The sequence below is a fragment of the Trachemys scripta genome, chromosome 4, assembly GCF_013100865.1.
Source record: "Trachemys scripta elegans isolate TJP31775 chromosome 4, CAS_Tse_1.0, whole genome shotgun sequence".
NCBI lineage: Eukaryota > Metazoa > Chordata > Testudines > Emydidae > Trachemys > Trachemys scripta.
In genome coordinates, this window is record NC_048301.1 from 18,667,713 (window position 1) to 18,687,448 (window position 19,736).

At 41.2% G+C, this 19,736-nt stretch overlaps 1 protein-coding gene and 1 long non-coding RNA gene across 2 annotated transcripts in view; one reads left to right on the top strand and one right to left on the bottom strand.

The window, feature by feature from the left end:
- The window catches only part of ADSS1 (adenylosuccinate synthase 1), a 37,445-nt gene extending 20,835 nt beyond the window's left edge, over positions 1-16,610 (bottom strand). The window contains exons 1-2 of the mRNA XM_034767898.1: positions 16,392-16,610; positions 3,122-3,224 (exon numbers count right to left, since the gene is read on the bottom strand). Coding sequence (XP_034623789.1) covers positions 3,122-3,224; positions 16,392-16,574 — 286 coding nt within the window. The 5' untranslated portion in view covers positions 16,575-16,610. The remainder of the gene's footprint in view (positions 1-3,121; positions 3,225-16,391) is intronic.
- LOC117876093 lies at positions 16,133-19,661 on the top strand. Its single transcript, XR_004645423.1, has 2 exons — positions 16,133-16,280; positions 19,153-19,661. It is a non-coding gene; the product is annotated as an uncharacterized LOC117876093 (long non-coding RNA).
- Positions 19,662-19,736: the final 75 nt, after the last annotated feature.

Sequence of the window (19,736 nt, forward strand, 5' to 3'; positions counted from 1 at the left end):
AATGCACTTGGGAATGGGCAACAGGGGATGGATCACTTGATGATTACCTGTTCTGTTCATTCCCTCTGGGGCACCTGGCATTGGCCACTGTCAGAAGACAGGATACTCGGCTAGATGGACCTTTGGTCTGACCCAATATGGCAGTTCTTATGGTCTTATATCTTTACACTGAGCTCAAAATAGCTACTGTGATACATGAGCAATATCTTTTTCCTATAAAGCTGGAAATTAAGTTCCATAAACAATACAGTGTGTATGGAGATGAGGAAGGATTAGAGACATCGTGGGCTGGAAACAGCTGCTACTTGCTTCTTCCTGGAAGCACCAGACACACATGCAGTACCTGCTTCTCTGCATAAATCTAGATTGGTCATTAGTTATTCTCCATGCTAACTGGAATCAGAACCAACCGTATTTGTCACCAGAAAAACAAGTTTTACTTGATAAATTTTAATATTAAAACTAGAGATGGGCTGGAACCAGATCCACCGATCTGAGCACCCCCAAAATTTGGAGAGGGAAAAGATTTAAAATCTGGGATTGGATCAAAGGGCTGTGCTGCTGTAGCATTTCAAATGTATCAGAGGGGTAGCCGTGTTAGTCTGAATCTGTAAAAAGCAACAGAGGGTCCTGTGGCACCTTTAAGACTACAGAAGTATTGGGAGCATAAGCTTTCGTGGGTAAGAACCTCACTTCTTCAGATGCACTTGGTGAGGTTCTTACCCACGAAAGCTTATGCTCCCAATACTTCTGTTATTTCAAATGTAGACACTACCTCTGTTCTCTCATCAGCCTAGGGTGGTTTTGTTTTTTATCTTTATTAATGATCTGGAGGATGGTGTGGACTGCACTCTCAGCAAGTTTGCAGATGACACTAAACTAGGAGGCGTGGTAGATACACTAGAGGGTAGGGATCGGATACAGAGGGACCTAGACAAATTAGGGGATTGGGCCAAAAAAAACCTGATGAGGTTCAACAAGGACAAGTGCAGAGTCCTGCACTTAGGACGCAAGAATCCCATGCACTGCTACAGACTAGGGACCGAATGGCTAGGTAGCAGTTCTGCAGAAAAGGACCTAGGGGTCACAGTGGATGAGAAGCTGGATATGAGTCAACAGTGTGCTCTTGTTGCCAAGAAGGCTAACAGCATTTTGGGCTGTATAAGAAGGGGCATTGCCAGCAGATCGAGGAACGTGATCGTTCCCCTTTATTCAACATTGGTGAGGCCTCATCTAGAATACCGTGTCCAGTTTTGGGCCCCACACTACAAGAAGGACGTGGAAAAATTGGAGAGTCCAGCGGAGGGCAACAAAAATGATTAGGGGTCTGGAGCACATGACTTATGAGGAGAGGCTGAGGGAACTGGGATTGTTTAGTCTCCAGAAGAGAAGAATGAGGGGGGATTTGATAGCAGCCTTCAACTACCTGAAGGGGGGTTCCAAAGAGGATGGAGCTCGGCTGTTCTCAGTGGTGGCAGATGACAGAACAAGGAGCAATGGTCTCAAGTTGCAGTGGGGGAGGTCCAGGTTGGATATTAGGAAACACTATTTCACTAGGAGGGTGGTGAAGCACTGGAATGCGTTACCTAGGGAGGTGGTGGAGTCTCCTTCCTTGGAGATTTTTAAGGCCTGGCTTGACAAAGCCCTGGCTGGGATGATTTAGTTGGGAATTGGTCCTGCTTTGAGCAGGAGGTTGGACTAGATGACCTCTTGAGGTCCCTTCCAACCCTGATATTCTATGATTCTATGAGAGGCGGTAGCTAGGTCGATGGCAGAATTCTTCTGTTGACTTAATGCTATCTACACTGGAGGATAGGTTGGCTTAACTACGTCATTCAGGGTTGTGGATTTTTCACACCCCTGAGCGACCTAGCTACGCTGATGTAAGTTCCCAATGTAGACCAGCCCTAAGTAATCTGACTCAGGCCAACCTTTAGAGTACTTATAACAGTATGTTAGTGTAGTTTTTATGAGTTTGGTGTAAGGTTAAAGGAAAATTGCAGCTATTTTGATTAGTACAACATTGTAAAATCTCAGAGTAAGATGTATTTCATATAAGGAGTGTACTGTGACATCTTCTCTTTCTAAAAGCTTTAATTACATTTGTCATTTCTTACATATTCCCTGTAACATCTATGTTGCTGACAAGTGGTATAATTAGGGACAATAAGCAAGATACAAACTATCCAAACATTAGTTTATTTGCTAAGGCCAAATATTCAAACTCAGATGCATAAATTGTGCCAAGAAAACCCAGGTTGTTCATGTAAAACAACCAATTTGCTAACAAGTGCATAGTTAGCACTTGGGTAGGCTCAGGTACTAACTTCTTTTAAAATCTGACCATTGGCCTCTATTTTTTTTTTAATGGCCCATTAGTTTAGTTCAGCTATAGTACATATCCTGTTGAAAAATTATTCATGAAATGCAATTCATGCTAGAGATGGTCAGTACGTAGGAAATGGGGCTCGATACATTCTTAGGAATCCAGCTTCTGGTTTGCATTCCAGCTACCATGTTCAACAAGCCCAATGAATGCAAACAGTGTTGCAATGACATTTGTATCATGATGTTGTGACACAAAAATCATAACATTGCAACGTGACATCAGCCCAGAAGAGCACGCATTTCAAGAAGTATGGATGACAAGAGACTTCCTGGAAGATATTCTGCCAATTAAAGCACTGAATCTTGGGACCTATTTCTGAAATTTGGGAAAGGAGGAAAGGCTAGAGAAAAGTGAAAGGATCAGTTAGTGTATGTACAGATGTTTGCATCTGCAAAGCGCAGGCACATGTATATGCATATGCAATTTTATACATGCACATGTGGAAGACAAGAGTTGAACTCTCAAATAGCATAAAAAAAGCAAGGAGACAGAAAGGAAGATTTATATTTTCACAGTTTCTTTAATAATGGATATTAAAATGGCATGAATAAGAAATAACGGTGTGAAATGTGGCAAATCTTACAACTGTAGTAATAAAAATAAAAAAGCTGAAACCGAAAGAATCCTTACTCACAACCTTTCATGTTTTTGTTTGTTAGTTTTATAAAACCCTGATTATGATTGCCTTCCATGCAACATGAACTTTTGAACAGGATAAGATATTTATCTTACCAATAAAGGAAATTGCCTTTGGATTAATTATGCCACTAGGAAAGAGGTGAAAATCATATTCCTTCCCATCAACGACGACAGTGTGGCCTGCATTATTCCCACCCTGCAAAAGAAAGACACAAACTGATGATTAAGGACATTATAATGTTTCTCTACTATTGTAGCTAAAGATTTGGTAGTTTGATCTTTATTATTTCTGCATTCATGTCTTATTTTAGTTTTTCAATTATGCCCAGCTTTCCCAAGCACTATAGTCTGGTTACATCTCATATGGATTTTCTTAATTTTGAAATATGAAAATGGGAAACTGCTTGTTTTTGACAGTTTTTGGTCAAACTCTGTTTTTATTATTTTGTTTGTTATTTGGAATTATTCTACAAATGGTTTATATGAACATATTTTAGCCTGCAGATTGCTCACCAGCTCTTTCCAGTGAAACTATTTGCTATTCGATATTTCCCCTATGTGATTTGTCTCTCGAAACATATTTGATTGGGTGACAGACTCTAATAGAAAGTCACAGTATGGTTAAACTCCTCAAATCTAAGTCAGGCACCTAGGACAGGATATGAGTAACTCCCAGTTAAGTCACTCATGTCTTGCAGTTGGAGAATAGGGGGGAAATTTTCAAAAGTGCCTAAGTTACTAAAGAACCTAAGTCTCATTTTCTAAACTTGTCTTAAACTTGCACTTAAAAGCCTAAGTCTAACTGAAAGTGAACCTTGAAAGTTAATGGCCAGATTTTAATGCTGTTTAGGCACCAAAACACACCCAGTGACTACTGGGATTTTCACAAGTGTCTAGGCATCCAACTCCCAAGTAGTTTGCTCAAGAACACCACAGGACATTTTTTCCCCTTCAGGGGCTGATCATGGGTGCCTGGAGCCCTCACAGATATATTAATTGTGTTATAGGATGTGTATTCAGTATTACAGTCTCAGAGCATTCAAAACCCATGAGTAAGGGCCCCCAAATCATGGGATTGATTAAAAAAATCATGAGATTTAATAAATATTAAATAAATAAAGGTTGGGTTCTCTTTTAATTGCCTTCTGGGTTTTGAGCCTTTAGGGTGCACTCAGGTCACATTTGCAAGCTTTTCTCCAGAACCATGAGGACCAAAAACTTGTTTCTTTTAATGAAATCAGAGATTTTCAGGTAATTAGATAACTCTAGAAAATGGGGCTTTAATAAAAAACATCAAATATCACAAGACTTGTGACAAAAGGGCAAGAGTTGACAACACTGTGTATTCATTTCTACATGGCTATTATATGAAAGAAAATCTGAGGTATTTGAGTTTATTTTAATGCATTTTATGTATATTAATATGTACATAATGTTACCATTATGTTACTTATTTTCATTTGTATGTTATGTGGAATTTCAATAAATTCTAGCCCAAAGGCTGCCTTCTTCAATACATAATTTTATTTAAAACTTTTCCAGTTTTAAAGATTTTGGAGTTTTGGCCTATCTGTGATATTGTATTCCTGTATCAAACTTCAACCAGCTCTGCAATTTACAGCACAACAACATGCCTCACATTAGCTCGTCTCATCCTCCCAATACAGTTTTAAAATATTGAAAGAGAAAGAAAGAAAGAAAGAAAGAAGGAAGGAAAAAGGAGAACATGGAGGCGGGGGGATGGGAAAGCATGATGGAGGAGGAAAAAGAGAATGGCGATGCATAGAAAGCCTTTGGCATGGGGGGAAAGGAGGTACACGCAGAACTCCTGGTTTGGGGGGGAAGAGGAGAATGGGGAAGTGGAGGAGGCATACAGAGCCCCTAGCATGGGGAAATGTGAGTGCACGGAGCCCCTGGCATGCAGGAATAATGGGGGACCCTGGCTGGCATGGAGGGAAAAAGGGGATGGGAGGGAAAAGGGGATGCACACTGAGCCCCTAGCATGAGGGATCTTAGCATGGAGGAACGGGGGGCACACAGAGCCCCTGGCATGTGAGTGGATTGCAGGGAGTCCCTAAACAGAAGGGTATGCGAGGGCCACACACAGGGAGCTTGTAGGGTGGAATGGAGGGATACTAGGAGCCCCTGGAGCATGCAGTGAGCTTGGCCTATAGAAGCTATGAGGTGTGCAACTCCCTACTTTTATATATTTTTTTAAATACTAAGATGTTGAAATCAGAACAAAATGTTTCAATCTCCTAAAACCTAATGAGCTCATCATTAGTATGATAAATACAAATACACATAGCTCGAGACCTGAGCAAAGCTTCTGACCTGTGAAAGAATATACACAAAATATTTCTAAAGTTAATATCCTTAACTGCAGTGCTGTATTTCATACTTCGTACTTGTAAGGTTAAATAATTCTTGGTTGTAAATAGAACCCCTCTTTACCTAGAACAAAACCCTAAAACTGGGCTGCAGAAGATGGGAAGAAAGCAACATATTCAAAGTTTGTTACAGCCCATTCACTCAAAATCCTAAACAGGATAATTAGACATCCTGATGAAAATGAGCAGAACCGAGGAATTAAAACCGGAACAGCATAAGATGTCTGGTCATCTTTAGCCCTTCTCTTCTGCAGAAGTGTAGTGGTGTTCCTGTGGGGAGTAACATGACCCAAGGAAATGAACATTGATTTTCTGATATCTGTAAATAAGTTAGTAACAGCTAGCCAGTCATGCAACAAATGAAATAAAACAGATGTCACTTGATCTTAATTTTCAGCTGTTTTCTTCTAATGATTATATTGGATAATACATTTAGTAGATTTTATAGATGATATTGGAAATTAGGCTTGTTTTCTTAGGAAGCTTTGGTAACTTTAAACCTGACATTCTCGTTCTGTATTTATAATCCAGGTGGTCCTGACATGATCTCATTGGTACCCAAAGGAGAGGTCTAAATTTAAAACAGCTGTGTCACTATGTTGTTCTAAATCTATAACGATCTGATGTACCCTATATATATTTATTGCTGCTATGAAAATATCACCACAAGCACCAGAACTGCTAAAACAACTACTTTTAAGTTTTGATACTGTGCCATTCCTTACACAACGTGTAAATTCCTTTTATTGGATAGCTATAGAAACAAGTGCTAAGAGAAGATGGCACCTCCTCCTTCATGGGTTTTAGTAGTAATGTAAGCCTCCTGAGGTACATCAGCTAGGTGGCAGTGCACTTCCTCTCTTCTCTTCGCTTCGCTTGCACAGTCTGTTATCGATGCGTATGAAAAGGCTGACAAGGCATCTATGTGGATTGGGATTTCCACACGAGCTAGCTCACCCTGGATCTCTTCACATAATCTCCCCTGGAATCGACAGAGCTGGGCTGATTCATTCCATTCTGTATCAGAGCCAAATTGCCAAACGTGGGTGGTGGAGGAGCCAGTCAGTCCCTGTTCGGGCCATACTTTTCGCAGGGCTCCTTCCACCAAACAAGCGTGGTGGGGGTCATCAAAAACAGAGGAGAAGGCCTCAGGGCTGCCCAGAAGGGGGGGGGGCAAATGGGGCAATTTGCCCCAGGCCCTGGGCCCCACAGGAGCCCCGCAAGTCCTGGCCCAGTGGTGGTCTGGGTCTTCGGCGGCATTTCGGGGGGGGGGGGGGGGCACCTCAGTGCTGCCGATGACGCGGAGCGACTGAAGGGCCCCCCGCTGCGGAAATGCCGCCAAAGACCTGGACTGCTGCCGGGTGAGTACAAGCGCCACAGCTCCCACGCTTTGCCCCAGGCCCCCGAATCCTCTGGGCGGCCCTGGAAGGCCTGAAAGAAGGTGTCCCAGTTTGACAATGTTGGGCTCTGTCGTTCCACTAGGGTGAAGCCCACTGCAGTACCTCTCCCATCAGGAGACTTTGGCCTCGTCAGTGGAGAAGAACTGGGGGCAGGGCAGGAATAGCAGGCAGCACTGGTTGAAATTTTGCTAGTCTCCGTTGAAATGCTCTAGGAGGGGGACTATTGGCCCAGGTGTGCTGTTGCAGCACCTGCCTGTAGTACAGTGTTCTCATCCCACAACCAGGCAGCCTGCTCTCTCAGTACCTGGTTCTTGGCGGCATACTATGCCAGTTGGGCTTGTAACATGGCATTTTCATCAAGTAGCTGGGTGGTCTGCACTTACAGGATCTGGTTCTCAGACAAGAGCTGGACCATTTGTGTCTGCAACATGGGGAGTTCCTCCTGTGGGCTGCCACCCCATTCCATTGTGTTTAGGGTCCCTTGGGACATGTTGGGAAGGGGGCAACCCACTGCCCCAATGTCCCACAGGGACAACCTTCTCCACAGGTTAGGGATGGTCTAGGCAAACCATCAGGATCCTGGGCAAAGGAAGGCAGGACTAGTGGCAGGAGTTTAGGATTCTGGAACTGAAGCTAGGGGTCACAGCCAGTATCAATGTCAAGAGTCAAACTGAGGGCCAAGCTAGAGTCAAAGTCAGGAGTTAAGCCGAGAGTCAGAGACAGAGTCAGGAATCAGGCGGAGAGTCAATACCAGGTCTCAGGGTCTGTGTTGGTAATTCCAGGGGTCAATCAGGAGTCAGAATCCAAGTCAGAGCTAAGGTCAATACCAGAAGATCAGGGACAGAGAAGCAGGGCAGCTAGTAAAGGATCCATACTGTTATCTGGACACTTCTTGGGATGCTCCATGGGCTTATATAGGGACAAGGAGCCAGTCAGGGATGGATCCACTGTCAATCAGACCCCTTGAAGTGTAACTTCATGTGGCATCAAACATTTGTGGGTTACAGGGAGTAGCCAGGTTATAGCTGGTGGCAATGTGGGGATGCTGGGTTCAAGTCCTGCTAATCTTTACACTTCCATCTGAATCCCAGTCTCTCCCCTAGATTTTCTTATTTGATAACCTTTCAACACCTCACTTGATAACACCTGATACACTTTATATTAATGTGCTGTTCACAACCTCTTCTGTCCAAATGAGTTAGTAAACACAACTGAGAAATAATGAGAGATTATGGGATTTATATTATCTGTTTCAATTACAGCACTTGGCCTTCGTTACTAATATCACCCATGATTTTTATCTCTGTCTACCCATGCCTGACATTCCTTTTATTGTAAAGCTGAGACAATTCCTAACTGGAAAATAAAATGACTTGGATACAGGTGATTTCTCTACAATTTTCCTATATATCCAGAGAACAACTAATAATAGATAGCACTTGCCCTGATGGTAGATTTTTGTAAGCCACAGATATTTACAAACTTTTCCCCACTGCTTATGGAACTGGGCTAACTCTTATAGCAGCCACCTCCACTAAACTGGAGTTCTATCTCTACTTCCCATTCCTAAAGGAATTCTGACATGAGCTGATATTTACTCCTTCGCATAACACAAGAACTAGGGGCAACCAAATGAAATCAATAGGCAGAGGGTTAAAAACAAAGGGAAGTATTTTTTCACACAATGCACAGTCAACCTGTGGAACTTCTTGCCAGAGGATATTGTGAAGGCCAAGACTATAAAAGGGATCAAAAAAGAACTAGATAAGTTCATGGAGTATAGATCCATCAATGGCTATTAGCCAGGATGGGCAGATATGGTGTCCCTAGCCTCTGTTTGCCAGAAGCTGAAAATGGGCGACGGGATGGATCACTTGATGATTACCTGTTCTGTTCATTCTCTCTGGGGCACCTGGCATTGGCCACTGTCGGAAGACAGGCTACTGAGCTAGATGAACCTTTGGTCTGACCCAGTATGGCCGTTCTTATTTCTGAATTTTGCTTTATGAGTTAAATTTGTGGGGCCAAATTTTCTTTTGCTCTCCACTAATACACATTCAAAAACCTGGATTTGTGTATGTAATCTCACTTGTATGCTTACACAAAACTAACTGTAGTTAGGGTCATTAAACTTATTTGTACATAAACTGCATTTTTGTGCTTGCTTCTTTGGGTTTGGTATACAATAAGATTTGCCCACATATCTGGCAGGCATTTTAATTAAGGGAGATTGAAAACGTGTCCCCTAGAATTGTCAATGATCATAGCTAGGTAACAATCTTTCATGTTTATAGAAGCACAAAAGTAATTGCTGAACTAGAACTAGAAGAGACTCACAAGGATTTATTTTGTTGTATTCTGCAAACCATAGGAGTTAAATCCTGACCCTACTAACTTCAATGGAAGTTTGTTACTAATTTCAATTGGGTCAGACTTTCGTCCTAAAATTTCATTTTTGAAGCTAAAGTTTTTAGCTGTTCTTGATGTAAAACTGAGGTGAATTACAGGGCAGATGTCATAAGTATGCATTAAAAAAGAAAAACCCTGAAACAATGTTACCAAAAAGGTTTGGGATTCAAGCATTCCTTTGAAATTTAATATTGCAAACACAGAATTGCAGAATCTGATTTTTCTACCAGGGTGACTGTAGACTTCCCATGTGGATATGGAGAAGCAAGACAGAATGGGGAAGAAGATCCTGGATGTTCTGCAGCTGACCTCCAGAGTTCCTGACTGTCCCTGCTTTCCACTTTTTATTTAGTCCTTGTGACTTCTGCTTTATTTCCCCTGGCTGAGACCTGTGAGAATCTGATTATGTGGATTTATTAATGCAAATCTGTGACACTAAAAATTCTTGTTAAATGTTTGATAAAAATTCCAGTTGGAATCCACACTAATTAATTTTTTTTAATTGTTATTTTAAAGGGGGTCCTGAAAAAAACAAATTTGGCCCCAAATTTAAATTCTATTAAAAAGAAAGGAAAATATTTTACAAACCTTAGACCAGAAAATATGTTCCCACGACATAAGATTTGATTCCAGCAGAAACAATTGTTTTAAAAGAAATAAACATTCCTCTGCCATCAGGGGTGTAGACAGCTTTTTTGGGGAGGGAGCTAAAGTTATACAACAATAATAACTGTTGAATATCACTTTAATGAGAGTTTTGTACCATAACTAAATTTGTTTACTTTTAATAAACTGAGATAAATGAACTTCTGTTCTAAATTCGGTGTTTCCTTTATTTATCAGAGTGGATAAAAATCAATAATTTTTAAAAAATAAATAAATTTTTTTGATATTTTTTATTTAAATTGATTTTTTTTATAAAATGCTTTTTGAGGAAAAAAACCCTATATAAAGATAATGTATCTTAATTAAAACTATCGCTCAAAGATATCTCATCATGAATAGGGATTATAAATTCTAATTCTATAGTATGAGACAATATATTCCTGTAATGTTTAAGAAAAGTTTTGTAAATGAGTTCCAATAAATTCGTGGATTAGGGACCCAATCCGATGGAGTTCTAGGGGCTTCTGTATAGATTATTTAGGTTAATCTTTCTATCTACCCAATGGGATTCAGTGCTCAGTATAGAAGATACCATCAGAGATGCTCAGTTTTGCAGTTCTCAAACTGTGGATTTGTCTCTCCAGAGATAACATGCTTGTTAACAGTAAAAATGTTTTTAAATAAATAAATAATATATAGAGGTGAGAAATAACAGACCTCAACCCTATTGACCCTCTGCAAATTTGTGTACACAGAGTCTATCCCTTAACTCTCTAAAAGTGCAGAGTTTCAAAAAGTTCAATGAGTAGAAGATTGTTGGGGGCTGAATAGATCTGGACAAGAAGAAGAAGTCTGGAAATAAATGTGAGAAGGGAGGGACAGACAGTAGAAACAAAAGTGAAACTGTTTGAACAGCATATTCCAGAAGTCTTGAGGTCTTTCTGAGTGTAGCCTTCATTGATTTGAGCTCTACCATACCATTCTCTCACTAGAAAGGAAAACCCATAATGGCAGCAAGCCATAAAAGAGACCCAGTTTGGAAATACTTTAATGAAGTTCCTCTACCTGTGGGTAAGACAGACATACATGTAAAATGCAAACAGTGCAACCAAGAAATGCAAGGCCTGGTTGCCCGAATGAAACAACATCATGAGAAGTGTTCCTTCTCAGGAGGAAGATGCATTGAAGATGATGAAAGGAACATGTCTGAACATAAAAGATCTTCAGGTTGGTAAACTTTTTTATTTCATACTTCTTTCTTAAGGACTGCCTGTCTTCCTTCTGGACTATTCTTGAATTCTCATGTTTGAGCAAAAAATATAGTTGTTACTCTATGGTACGATCATTTTAGATGCAGTTGTGCTTAAAATAAAGAGCTGAAATAGACAGAGCTTCCTTTTACAATTTCACCTTTAAAGTAGTACTGAGTGTCAGTGAATGCAATGAGTAATACTAAATGAGCAGTATGGTAATAATAATTAAATAACTGCATTGACTTATTTTGTTTAGGGGAAGCCATCCTCAACATACAGGATTCTGAAGACTATCCACCTTCAAGATCATCATCATTTTCTATAGTTTCAGAGTTATCTGCCAATGATAGTGTTTCAGTCACATCATGTATGTCACATAGCCACAGTATATCACCTGTAGCAAAAAGAAAAAAAAAATCTCCATCATCATCCAGAAACAACCATAGATAAGTTTGTGATAAGAACCAGCAGATTACAAAAAGAGGTAATTCATGAAAAAATTGCCCAGTTTGTTTGTGCAACAAACTCTCCGTTCCGTATGATTGAGAACCCACACTTCATTAACATGGTTCAGTCATTAAGACCAGGATACAGTCCATCCAACAGAGCAGATGTCACAGGTAAATTGCTGGATAAAGTGTATGAAAGAGAAATTGAGCAAAAGGGCTAGAGAATAAAATTGTTAACCTGAGTCTTGATGGGTGGAGCAATGTCCACAATGATCCTGTTGTATGTGAATGTCTTCCTTACAGAAACAATTGATACATCAGGAAATGCACACACAGCAAAATACTTACAAGAAGTAGCAGTAAAAGCTGTAACAAACTGTGCAAAAAAATTCAAATGTCTAGTATGCACTTGGTCACAGACAATGCTGCAAACGTATCCGAGATGAGAAGAAATTATTTAGAAGAGAGTCCCAAGCTAATAACATACAGTTGCAGTGCTCATTTGATGCACCTCCTAGCTAAAGACTTCAGTTGTTCCAGAAATAAAGGCTAATGTTGTTGAAATTGCAAAATACTTCCGTAACAACCACTTTGCAGCAGTTGCTCTGAAAAAAGTGGGAGGAACCAAGCTAATTCCCCCACAAGACGTGTGATGGAACTCAGTAGTGGACTCTTTTGAGCACTATATCAAGAACTGGCCTAATCTGATGATAGTTTGTGAACAAAATCGTGAAAAAATAGATGGCACTGTCACAGCCAAAGTTCTCAACTTTGGGCTTAACAGAAATGTTGAACACATGCTGAGTACCCTGAAGCCTATTTCTGTAGCCTTGAACAAAATGCAGGGAAATAGCTGTTTTATTGCTGACGCTGTTGAAATTTGGAAGGAACTGAGTGAAATCTTAAGAAGAGAAATATGCAAGGACAGAGTTAAATTACAAGCATTAAAAAAAAACGAATGGGACAAGCACTATATCCAGCTCATTTTCGTGCAAATATTCTCAATACTCGGTACCAGGGTCAAATCTTAACTGCTGAAGAAGAGGAGTTGGCTATGACATGGACATCTAGCAATCATCCCTCCATAATGCCAACTATAATAAACTTCAGAGCTAAGAAGTATATGTTTGCTGATGATGTTTTAAAGAAAGTCACACCAGTGAACTGGTGGAAGTCACTTAAGCAGTTGGATTCAGAGACTATTTTAACAGCAGTAGCTGGTATAGAAAGAATATTTTCTTCCTTTGGACTAATTAATTCCAAATTGAGAAATCGTTTGGTACCTGAAAAAGCAGGAAAGCTTGTTTTTCTTTTCCAGATTATGAACAAACAGGAAAATGAAGGTGAAGATGACTAAGTTAGCTGCAGAAGCCAATATTTTAAGTTTCTCATGTTGACCTGTGTGACATTGTCGATTTATTTTTTTTAAATATTTCATTTAACTATTTTAGTTAAAAACAATTTTAACAAAAACAAACCTGATTTTAAAAAGCTTGAATAACTAAATTCAAAAATTCATATGCTTGTTTTGTGAAAATATTATATGTTTGCTGTTGAAAAAAAAAATCCAGAACACTTAACGTTGTTGTTTTAGTTAAATAAAACTATTTAAATGTCTGTCTGGTGATGTTCTCCTCCTAATACAGCATGGCAAGAAAATCCTCCAAATATTAATGATTAACCTTTTGAATTGGAGATAGTTCGCCTCCCAAATGACTTCATAAATGTCTGCTTCAATTACCTTTGGTAAATGAAATAACCAAACAATCATTCATTTTCTGATATAGCTGTAAAACTAATCTGAAATTTTCAAAATAAATCACTTTAAAAATGTATAGTGTGTACCTTCTAAAAATGAAACCTACATCTATCTCTGAGTTGTGAAGAATATGTATTAAGGTTATAACAACCAACAAGAATGCACTTTTATGTAGAAATCCATGATTAAATCAAGTCTTCCTGACTATGATTTAAATCATGATTTAAATCAAATCCACCCTGCTATTTACTAATCCAATCCTGAACAACCCAAGTCCCAGTTGTCTATGCCCAGAGCCTGCAAACCAAACATTGCCATACTGAGAACCCGGGCCCTGACTCTGCAAACACTTAAACATGTGTATAACTTTACTGCCATAAGCAATCCCCACTGAATTCTCATATGAGTCAAGTCACACACATGCTTATGTGTTTACAGGACTGGCTCCTTGAATGTGAAACTGACTATAAACAAAAGTGAAAAAGACTTTGCTTTTCATTGCCAATGATGAGACATATGCAAATAGTAAAGAAACAAGATAGTCAAAATTAAACAGGATTTTAAAAATTCTTTCCATTTTAATAATCTATAGTGTTACTATTAACGCAAGCTACAATGATTTATTCACAATATATGATTAAGTTGACAGAATCTTTTTAAAATGTCCTCTAAATAGCAAATTTGTAATCAAGATTAACACTTTAAATATTTTATTTGGAAAAAGACCACTTTTAAGTTAAAGCACCTTAAGCTGTCTACTTCTACTTTTTTGCCACTCAAATATAAAAAAATTCTATTCTGATTTTATTTTTCCCTTCAAAGTGATTAAAGTCTTCCCTCAACCACCATCCATTAAGACCCAAATCCTCCAGCCACATATACACTGTGCTTAACTTTATTACAATCTGTGGTGGTACTACTGACAGTAGTAAAATTAATAAAGTGTGTGTCCAGATCCAGTCTTAAGCTTTTCAAGCCAATTCCCTACCCCACTCTCCTAAAGTGGTTCTAAAACCCAGGGTATATACTGCTGCCTATAAAAGTTTACAGAGAAACTTGTGGAGGAACCTTAAGTATATTCATTTGAATCACATTCATTAGTCTCCATTTGTAGGGAAAACCTCCCAAGGTAATTCAAGATCCAGCAGCTTACCATACCAACTGAAAATACTTTACCCACATTCTTAATATTTAACTCATGTGTCAAAGTTTATTTACTTAACATATTTAATTAGGAAATGTCCTTGGGGTTATCTCAGTTTGAAGGATATCAGTGCTTTTCACTGCTTGCCCTTGTGCATTTTAAAACAGAAACATTTCATATAATCTGTTAACTGAGCTGAACTTGTATGAACACAATCAGAATAAAATTTATAGAAATATTTATTATAGCAGTTAAAAGACAACAGAGAGACATGGTGGGTGAGGCAATATCTTTTAATGAGCCAACTTCTGTTGGTAAGAGAGCTATACAGAGCTCTTCCTCAGATAAGCATTAGTATGTATATTTGCATAAGCACTTTCATGATTCATGCTTTGACTATCTTTTTTTTTAAGTAATTAAGATTATGTATATTGGATACAATGCCCACATTCTTAGGTTTTACTAAACAAGTCTCTGTGTTTTGAGCCTCTTTGAACTATACTCTATTTAGTATTCAGACCAAATCAGAAATAAATCTAAGCAAAGCAGTGTAATAAGTTCCATGAACACACAAAATACTTCAAGTGGCTACTTCCTTTCTCGATTTTCACTATACATGTTCTATTTCAAAAGATTTTTAAAAGGAGTTTCAAGCAATTCTGTAGGAAATAAGATCTGCCCATCCAAAATGCATGGCCTCAAAACTGAAGAGAACTCCTAAGATTTATTAGTGACTAGTCTTTGAACTAGTTAGTAATTTCTCCCTTACATAATAACAAAACTGGAGTAGTATTAAATCCATTAAGTGCAAGTGGTCAACTGAGTGGAAATGGCTGCTAAAGGAAAGATCTTGGGACCTGCTACATATAATTACAGAAATGTAGGGCTCCAGCAGAACCCAGCCAGATGAATTTTCCAAAGGGGAAGCATCCATGGATCATGAGGACACAGTGCAAGGAGGGGAGAGGGCAGGCCACCGGGAAACTAGCTGCTCCAACCTCTGGTCACCTTAGGCAACCTTTTCTCCAAGAGGCAATCAGCTGACACCTGCTGCATGCATCCCCTCCCCAGCCAGCCGATGGGCCGCTATCAGACGGCAGCAGACGCCTTGCTCAGACACTGCCCATGCCTGTCTGAACATCGGGATCTTGTGTCTCTTATCATGAACGGTCAGCTATTTATATTTATAGTTCAGGACTTTTTCTTTCCCAGTGACATTTCAATCTGCAACCAGAGGAGGGGGAAGGGTCCCAGCCCAGTCCTGGAGAAGAATCACACCTCCTCCTTGAGTACAGAGGCAAGGGAGAGAAAGTAAAACAGGGAATGAGAGAGTGGGGGAAAGGAGGAGAGAGAAACAATGCGAATGTGCTGAAAAGAAAAGAGAAGAGAGAGGGCACAACGAGATTGCAGAGACAGAGAGAGATGGTAGAGAGAGATGGTAACGGGAGACAGAGAGATGGCAAAGAGATGGCAGAAACAGAGAGATAAAGAGAAAGATATCAGAGATAGATATCAGAGATGGAGAGATGGCAGAGACAGATAAAGATCAGATAGAGATCAGAGATATACAAAGAGAAATATCAGAGATGGACAGAGATCAGAGATAGACAAATAAAGAGAAAGATATTAGATAGATAGATAGATAGATAGAATAAAAAACTGGAGATAGAAAGAGAAAAGGGGGAAACCGAAAGGCAGAGAAAAAGGAGGAAGAGAAAAGGGATCCGGGAAAAGGAGAGGAAGGGAGATGCCAGAGGGGGGAAAAGACAGAACAAGAGCTAGAGAAAAGCGAGGCGAAGAGAAACGGAAAACCGGAGGGAAGAGCACAGTAAAGGCACCAGGGTAAACACGCCAGGAGACAAGCAAGACGCCACAGAGCAGAAGAGAGCCGCGGAGCTGCCTCCTGCGAGCCACCATGGCCCCGCTGCCCGGCCGCCGCCGCCCTGCACCCACCTGGCACCTGCAGACGATATCCGCCTCGGTGGCCAGCAGGTCAACCAGCTTCCCTTTGCCTTCGTCCCCCCACTGCGCCCCCAGCACCACGGTCACTCTGCTGCCTCCCGGCTCGCTGCGCGCCCGCTTGAGCCCCGCGCTGGGGTGCGCGGCGCGGCCGTTGGACGCCCGGCTGGCGGCCATGGGGCCTGCCTGGCTCGCTCAGCGCCGCCCGCCCCGGAGCCCAGCTGTGTGCGCGCTCCCCCGCCGGGCCCGCCGCCCCTTTAGCCGGGCCCCGAGCCCCGAGCCCGCCCCGCGCGCTGACGCGCGAGCCACCTGCCCATGGCCCGGCCAGCCCGGACCGCGGGAGGGGTGGGGGCGGGCAGTGAGGGGCACCCGGGCTCCGAGACCGGCTCGGGACATACACACACATGGGACTGTCCCTAGACTCACTACACCCACACACACATACTCCCTCTCCAGCCTGAGGCACCAGGGGTTGTGTTACGGGACAACCCCTCCCCCCACCACCACACACGCACACACACTACACCCACACACACATACTCCCTCTCCAGCCTGAGGCACCAGGGGTTGTGTTATTGGACAACCCCCCCCCACCACCACCACACACACACACACACACACACACTCCCTCTCCAGCCTGAGGCACCGGGGTTGTGTTACTGGACACACACTCTCTCTCGCCTGAAGCACCAAGGGTTGTGTGTTACTGGACACACACACACACACTCGCTCTCTCTCCCTCTCCAGCCTGAGGCACCAGGGTTTGTGTCACTGGACACACACGCACTCGAGCCTGAGGCATATGAGGCTGTGTCACTGGGGACAGGGGAATCATTTCAGGCAAATTCTGTCTGTGTGAGGAGGGTGGCAAGGGTGTGTCATCGTATATAATGTTATACATGATTATATTATATCCTGAAAAGGCTGGCGTGGTGGTGGAGCAAAAAGTAGAGCATATGGACCTATTAAAAGTCAGGGGAGGGGGAATAAATGTCAGAAGGGCAACTGCTGCCTTTTTTCCCCATAGCAAGTGACGTCCCTGACTGGTGACAGACAGACACTTCAGCCTGTGGTAGACAGGGCCATAGGTGCTGGAACTAGAGGTGTGGGGGGTGTTGCCACACCCCTTAGCTTGAAGTGGTTTCTGTAATATACAAGGTTTACGGTTTGGTTCAATGGCTCTCAACACCCCCACTATACAAATTGTTCCAGCACCTCTTGATGGGGCTGTGGCACTGTAGGGATCACACATGCACATTAATACCTGAGACGCAAGGGATTGTGTCAGTGTACGTGTGTAGGTTGGGAGGGAATGGACATAACAGCTTTTGGCTTGAGACACATGGGGCTGTGTTGCTGAGGGAAAGGTGAATGGAAGAGCACAGAACACGTTCCAGTCTCATGCATATGGTTCTCCATCATTGTGGGGTGTGGCTTGGTATGTGTTGAATACTAAACTTTCTTGGTCACATAGACCCCTATGAATTTGTAGGAGCTGGGGGATGGAGCACACAATCTTCACTCTTTCTATAGAAATTACACGATTCCTAGTATATTTAGAACTATTTAGGCTCATATGCACACACCCAATCTTATCTACACTGAGGTTTTTCTCAAAGTCTTCTGCCTAAGATAATAGTTAAGAAAGTTGAGATTTAAATTAATTCCCTACCTGTCAAAGCATTCAAGAAAAGAAGAGAGGGAGTGTAACAGACATGGAGCTGATATGTAATGATGTACTGAAACGTAACCATTTGATGAACATGATATGCGAGTGGTCAGTGAGGGGAAGATATTGTATATTGGAATTACTAGACTTTCCTGTATGAATGCTTAATAGGGGACTGCGGGAAGAATAAACCGTAAGGCAACACAGTGGTTTCAGATAAGCAACCTCCCAGCAAACATTGCGGGGCAGTTACCAAACAATAGCAGGTTTCCAGGCTCTGACTAGACAGAACCGACACAGCTGTTATATCAGGCTTGGAGGCTAGGGATCAAAACAACACTAAACAATTAAAAAGCCTTCTGAGGAAAAGGAAGGGAGTGAGTTGCCAGGGGCTGTGCAGGGTGTTGCCAATGAACTCTGACAGGGACACAAGCTGACAGAGGGGGCACTGTGGAAGAGTCTACAGAATTAGTCCTTCCAGGGTTCCCATGCGTGAGATGGTTGGATACCTTGTAAGCAGACATAGATATAGGGTTGATCATTGTTTTCAGTGTATGTTTTCTCTGAAATTCTTTTGTTGTAAATAAATGATACTTTGCTTTCAGAAGGCTGTTTGGTCACTGATTAACACTGTCATTACCCTGGAAGATACAGGACTGCAGGGTCTGTGTCTAGGTCAGACCCGTTGAGATAATCACAGTTAGTACTAAGGGACTGCAACCCAGAGCCAGGTCTGAGAGTGAGAGAATCATGTGATTCCACCCTGAGAGACAGGTGATCTCTAGAGGCCTGAGACCTAAGGAGTGTGTTTAGAGAGACCAGGAGGGCTCAGTTTAGTAAAAGAATGACCATGACCATTTTTTCTTAATAGAAAACAAAACATACACAACAGGCAACTTTGTTTAGCATTGTACTGAGATGAACAAAGACAAGAACAAAATATGCATCAAGTACAAATAGAAAACAATACAATGTATACCTATTTTTAAACAATGCTCCATTAATAAACAGTCAATATTCTATTTTACAGTATATTTCAAAGTACTAATTATCAGACACTCAGTTTCTGTGTTTTGTTTCCTGCAGCCTATTCTTTGTACTTTTTCACCACAATTACACTTTATCACTGCAAATCAATGATCAAAGAGGAAACAAGAAGCAAACAACAAAACTACATTTCCCTTCAACTGGTTTTACTTGCAGCTTGGATTCTACCACCATTGTAAGTAGTAGATAAGGGTGGACAATTAGTCACACTTCTCCAATTGATGCGGACCATTTTGACATCTGTGAGTTTATTATTTAAGGACCAAATGCTGAAGTCCTTCCTTGCTGAAGACAATTGGAATTTTGCCTAAGGGCTGGAGAATTTGGCCCTCATTAAAACTTAGCACTGCTTAAGAAACTGGTTTTGGGGTCTGCTTCTGCAGCTCCAGAAGTCAGTGGCTGGTTTGAGAACACAAAGACGGCAGGACAGGCCCTTATAATTCAGTGGAACTTCTGTACCATACATTGAACTCTGTATTGCTTTTCATCAATTTAATGGAATTTTACTTTCTGCTACTAGTTTTTGTATAAAAATAATATGAATATAAGTTACCACCAGATGTGTGTTACTTACACTTGTCATTAGACAGTCCGATATGAAAGACATTCTTTTCAATACTGGC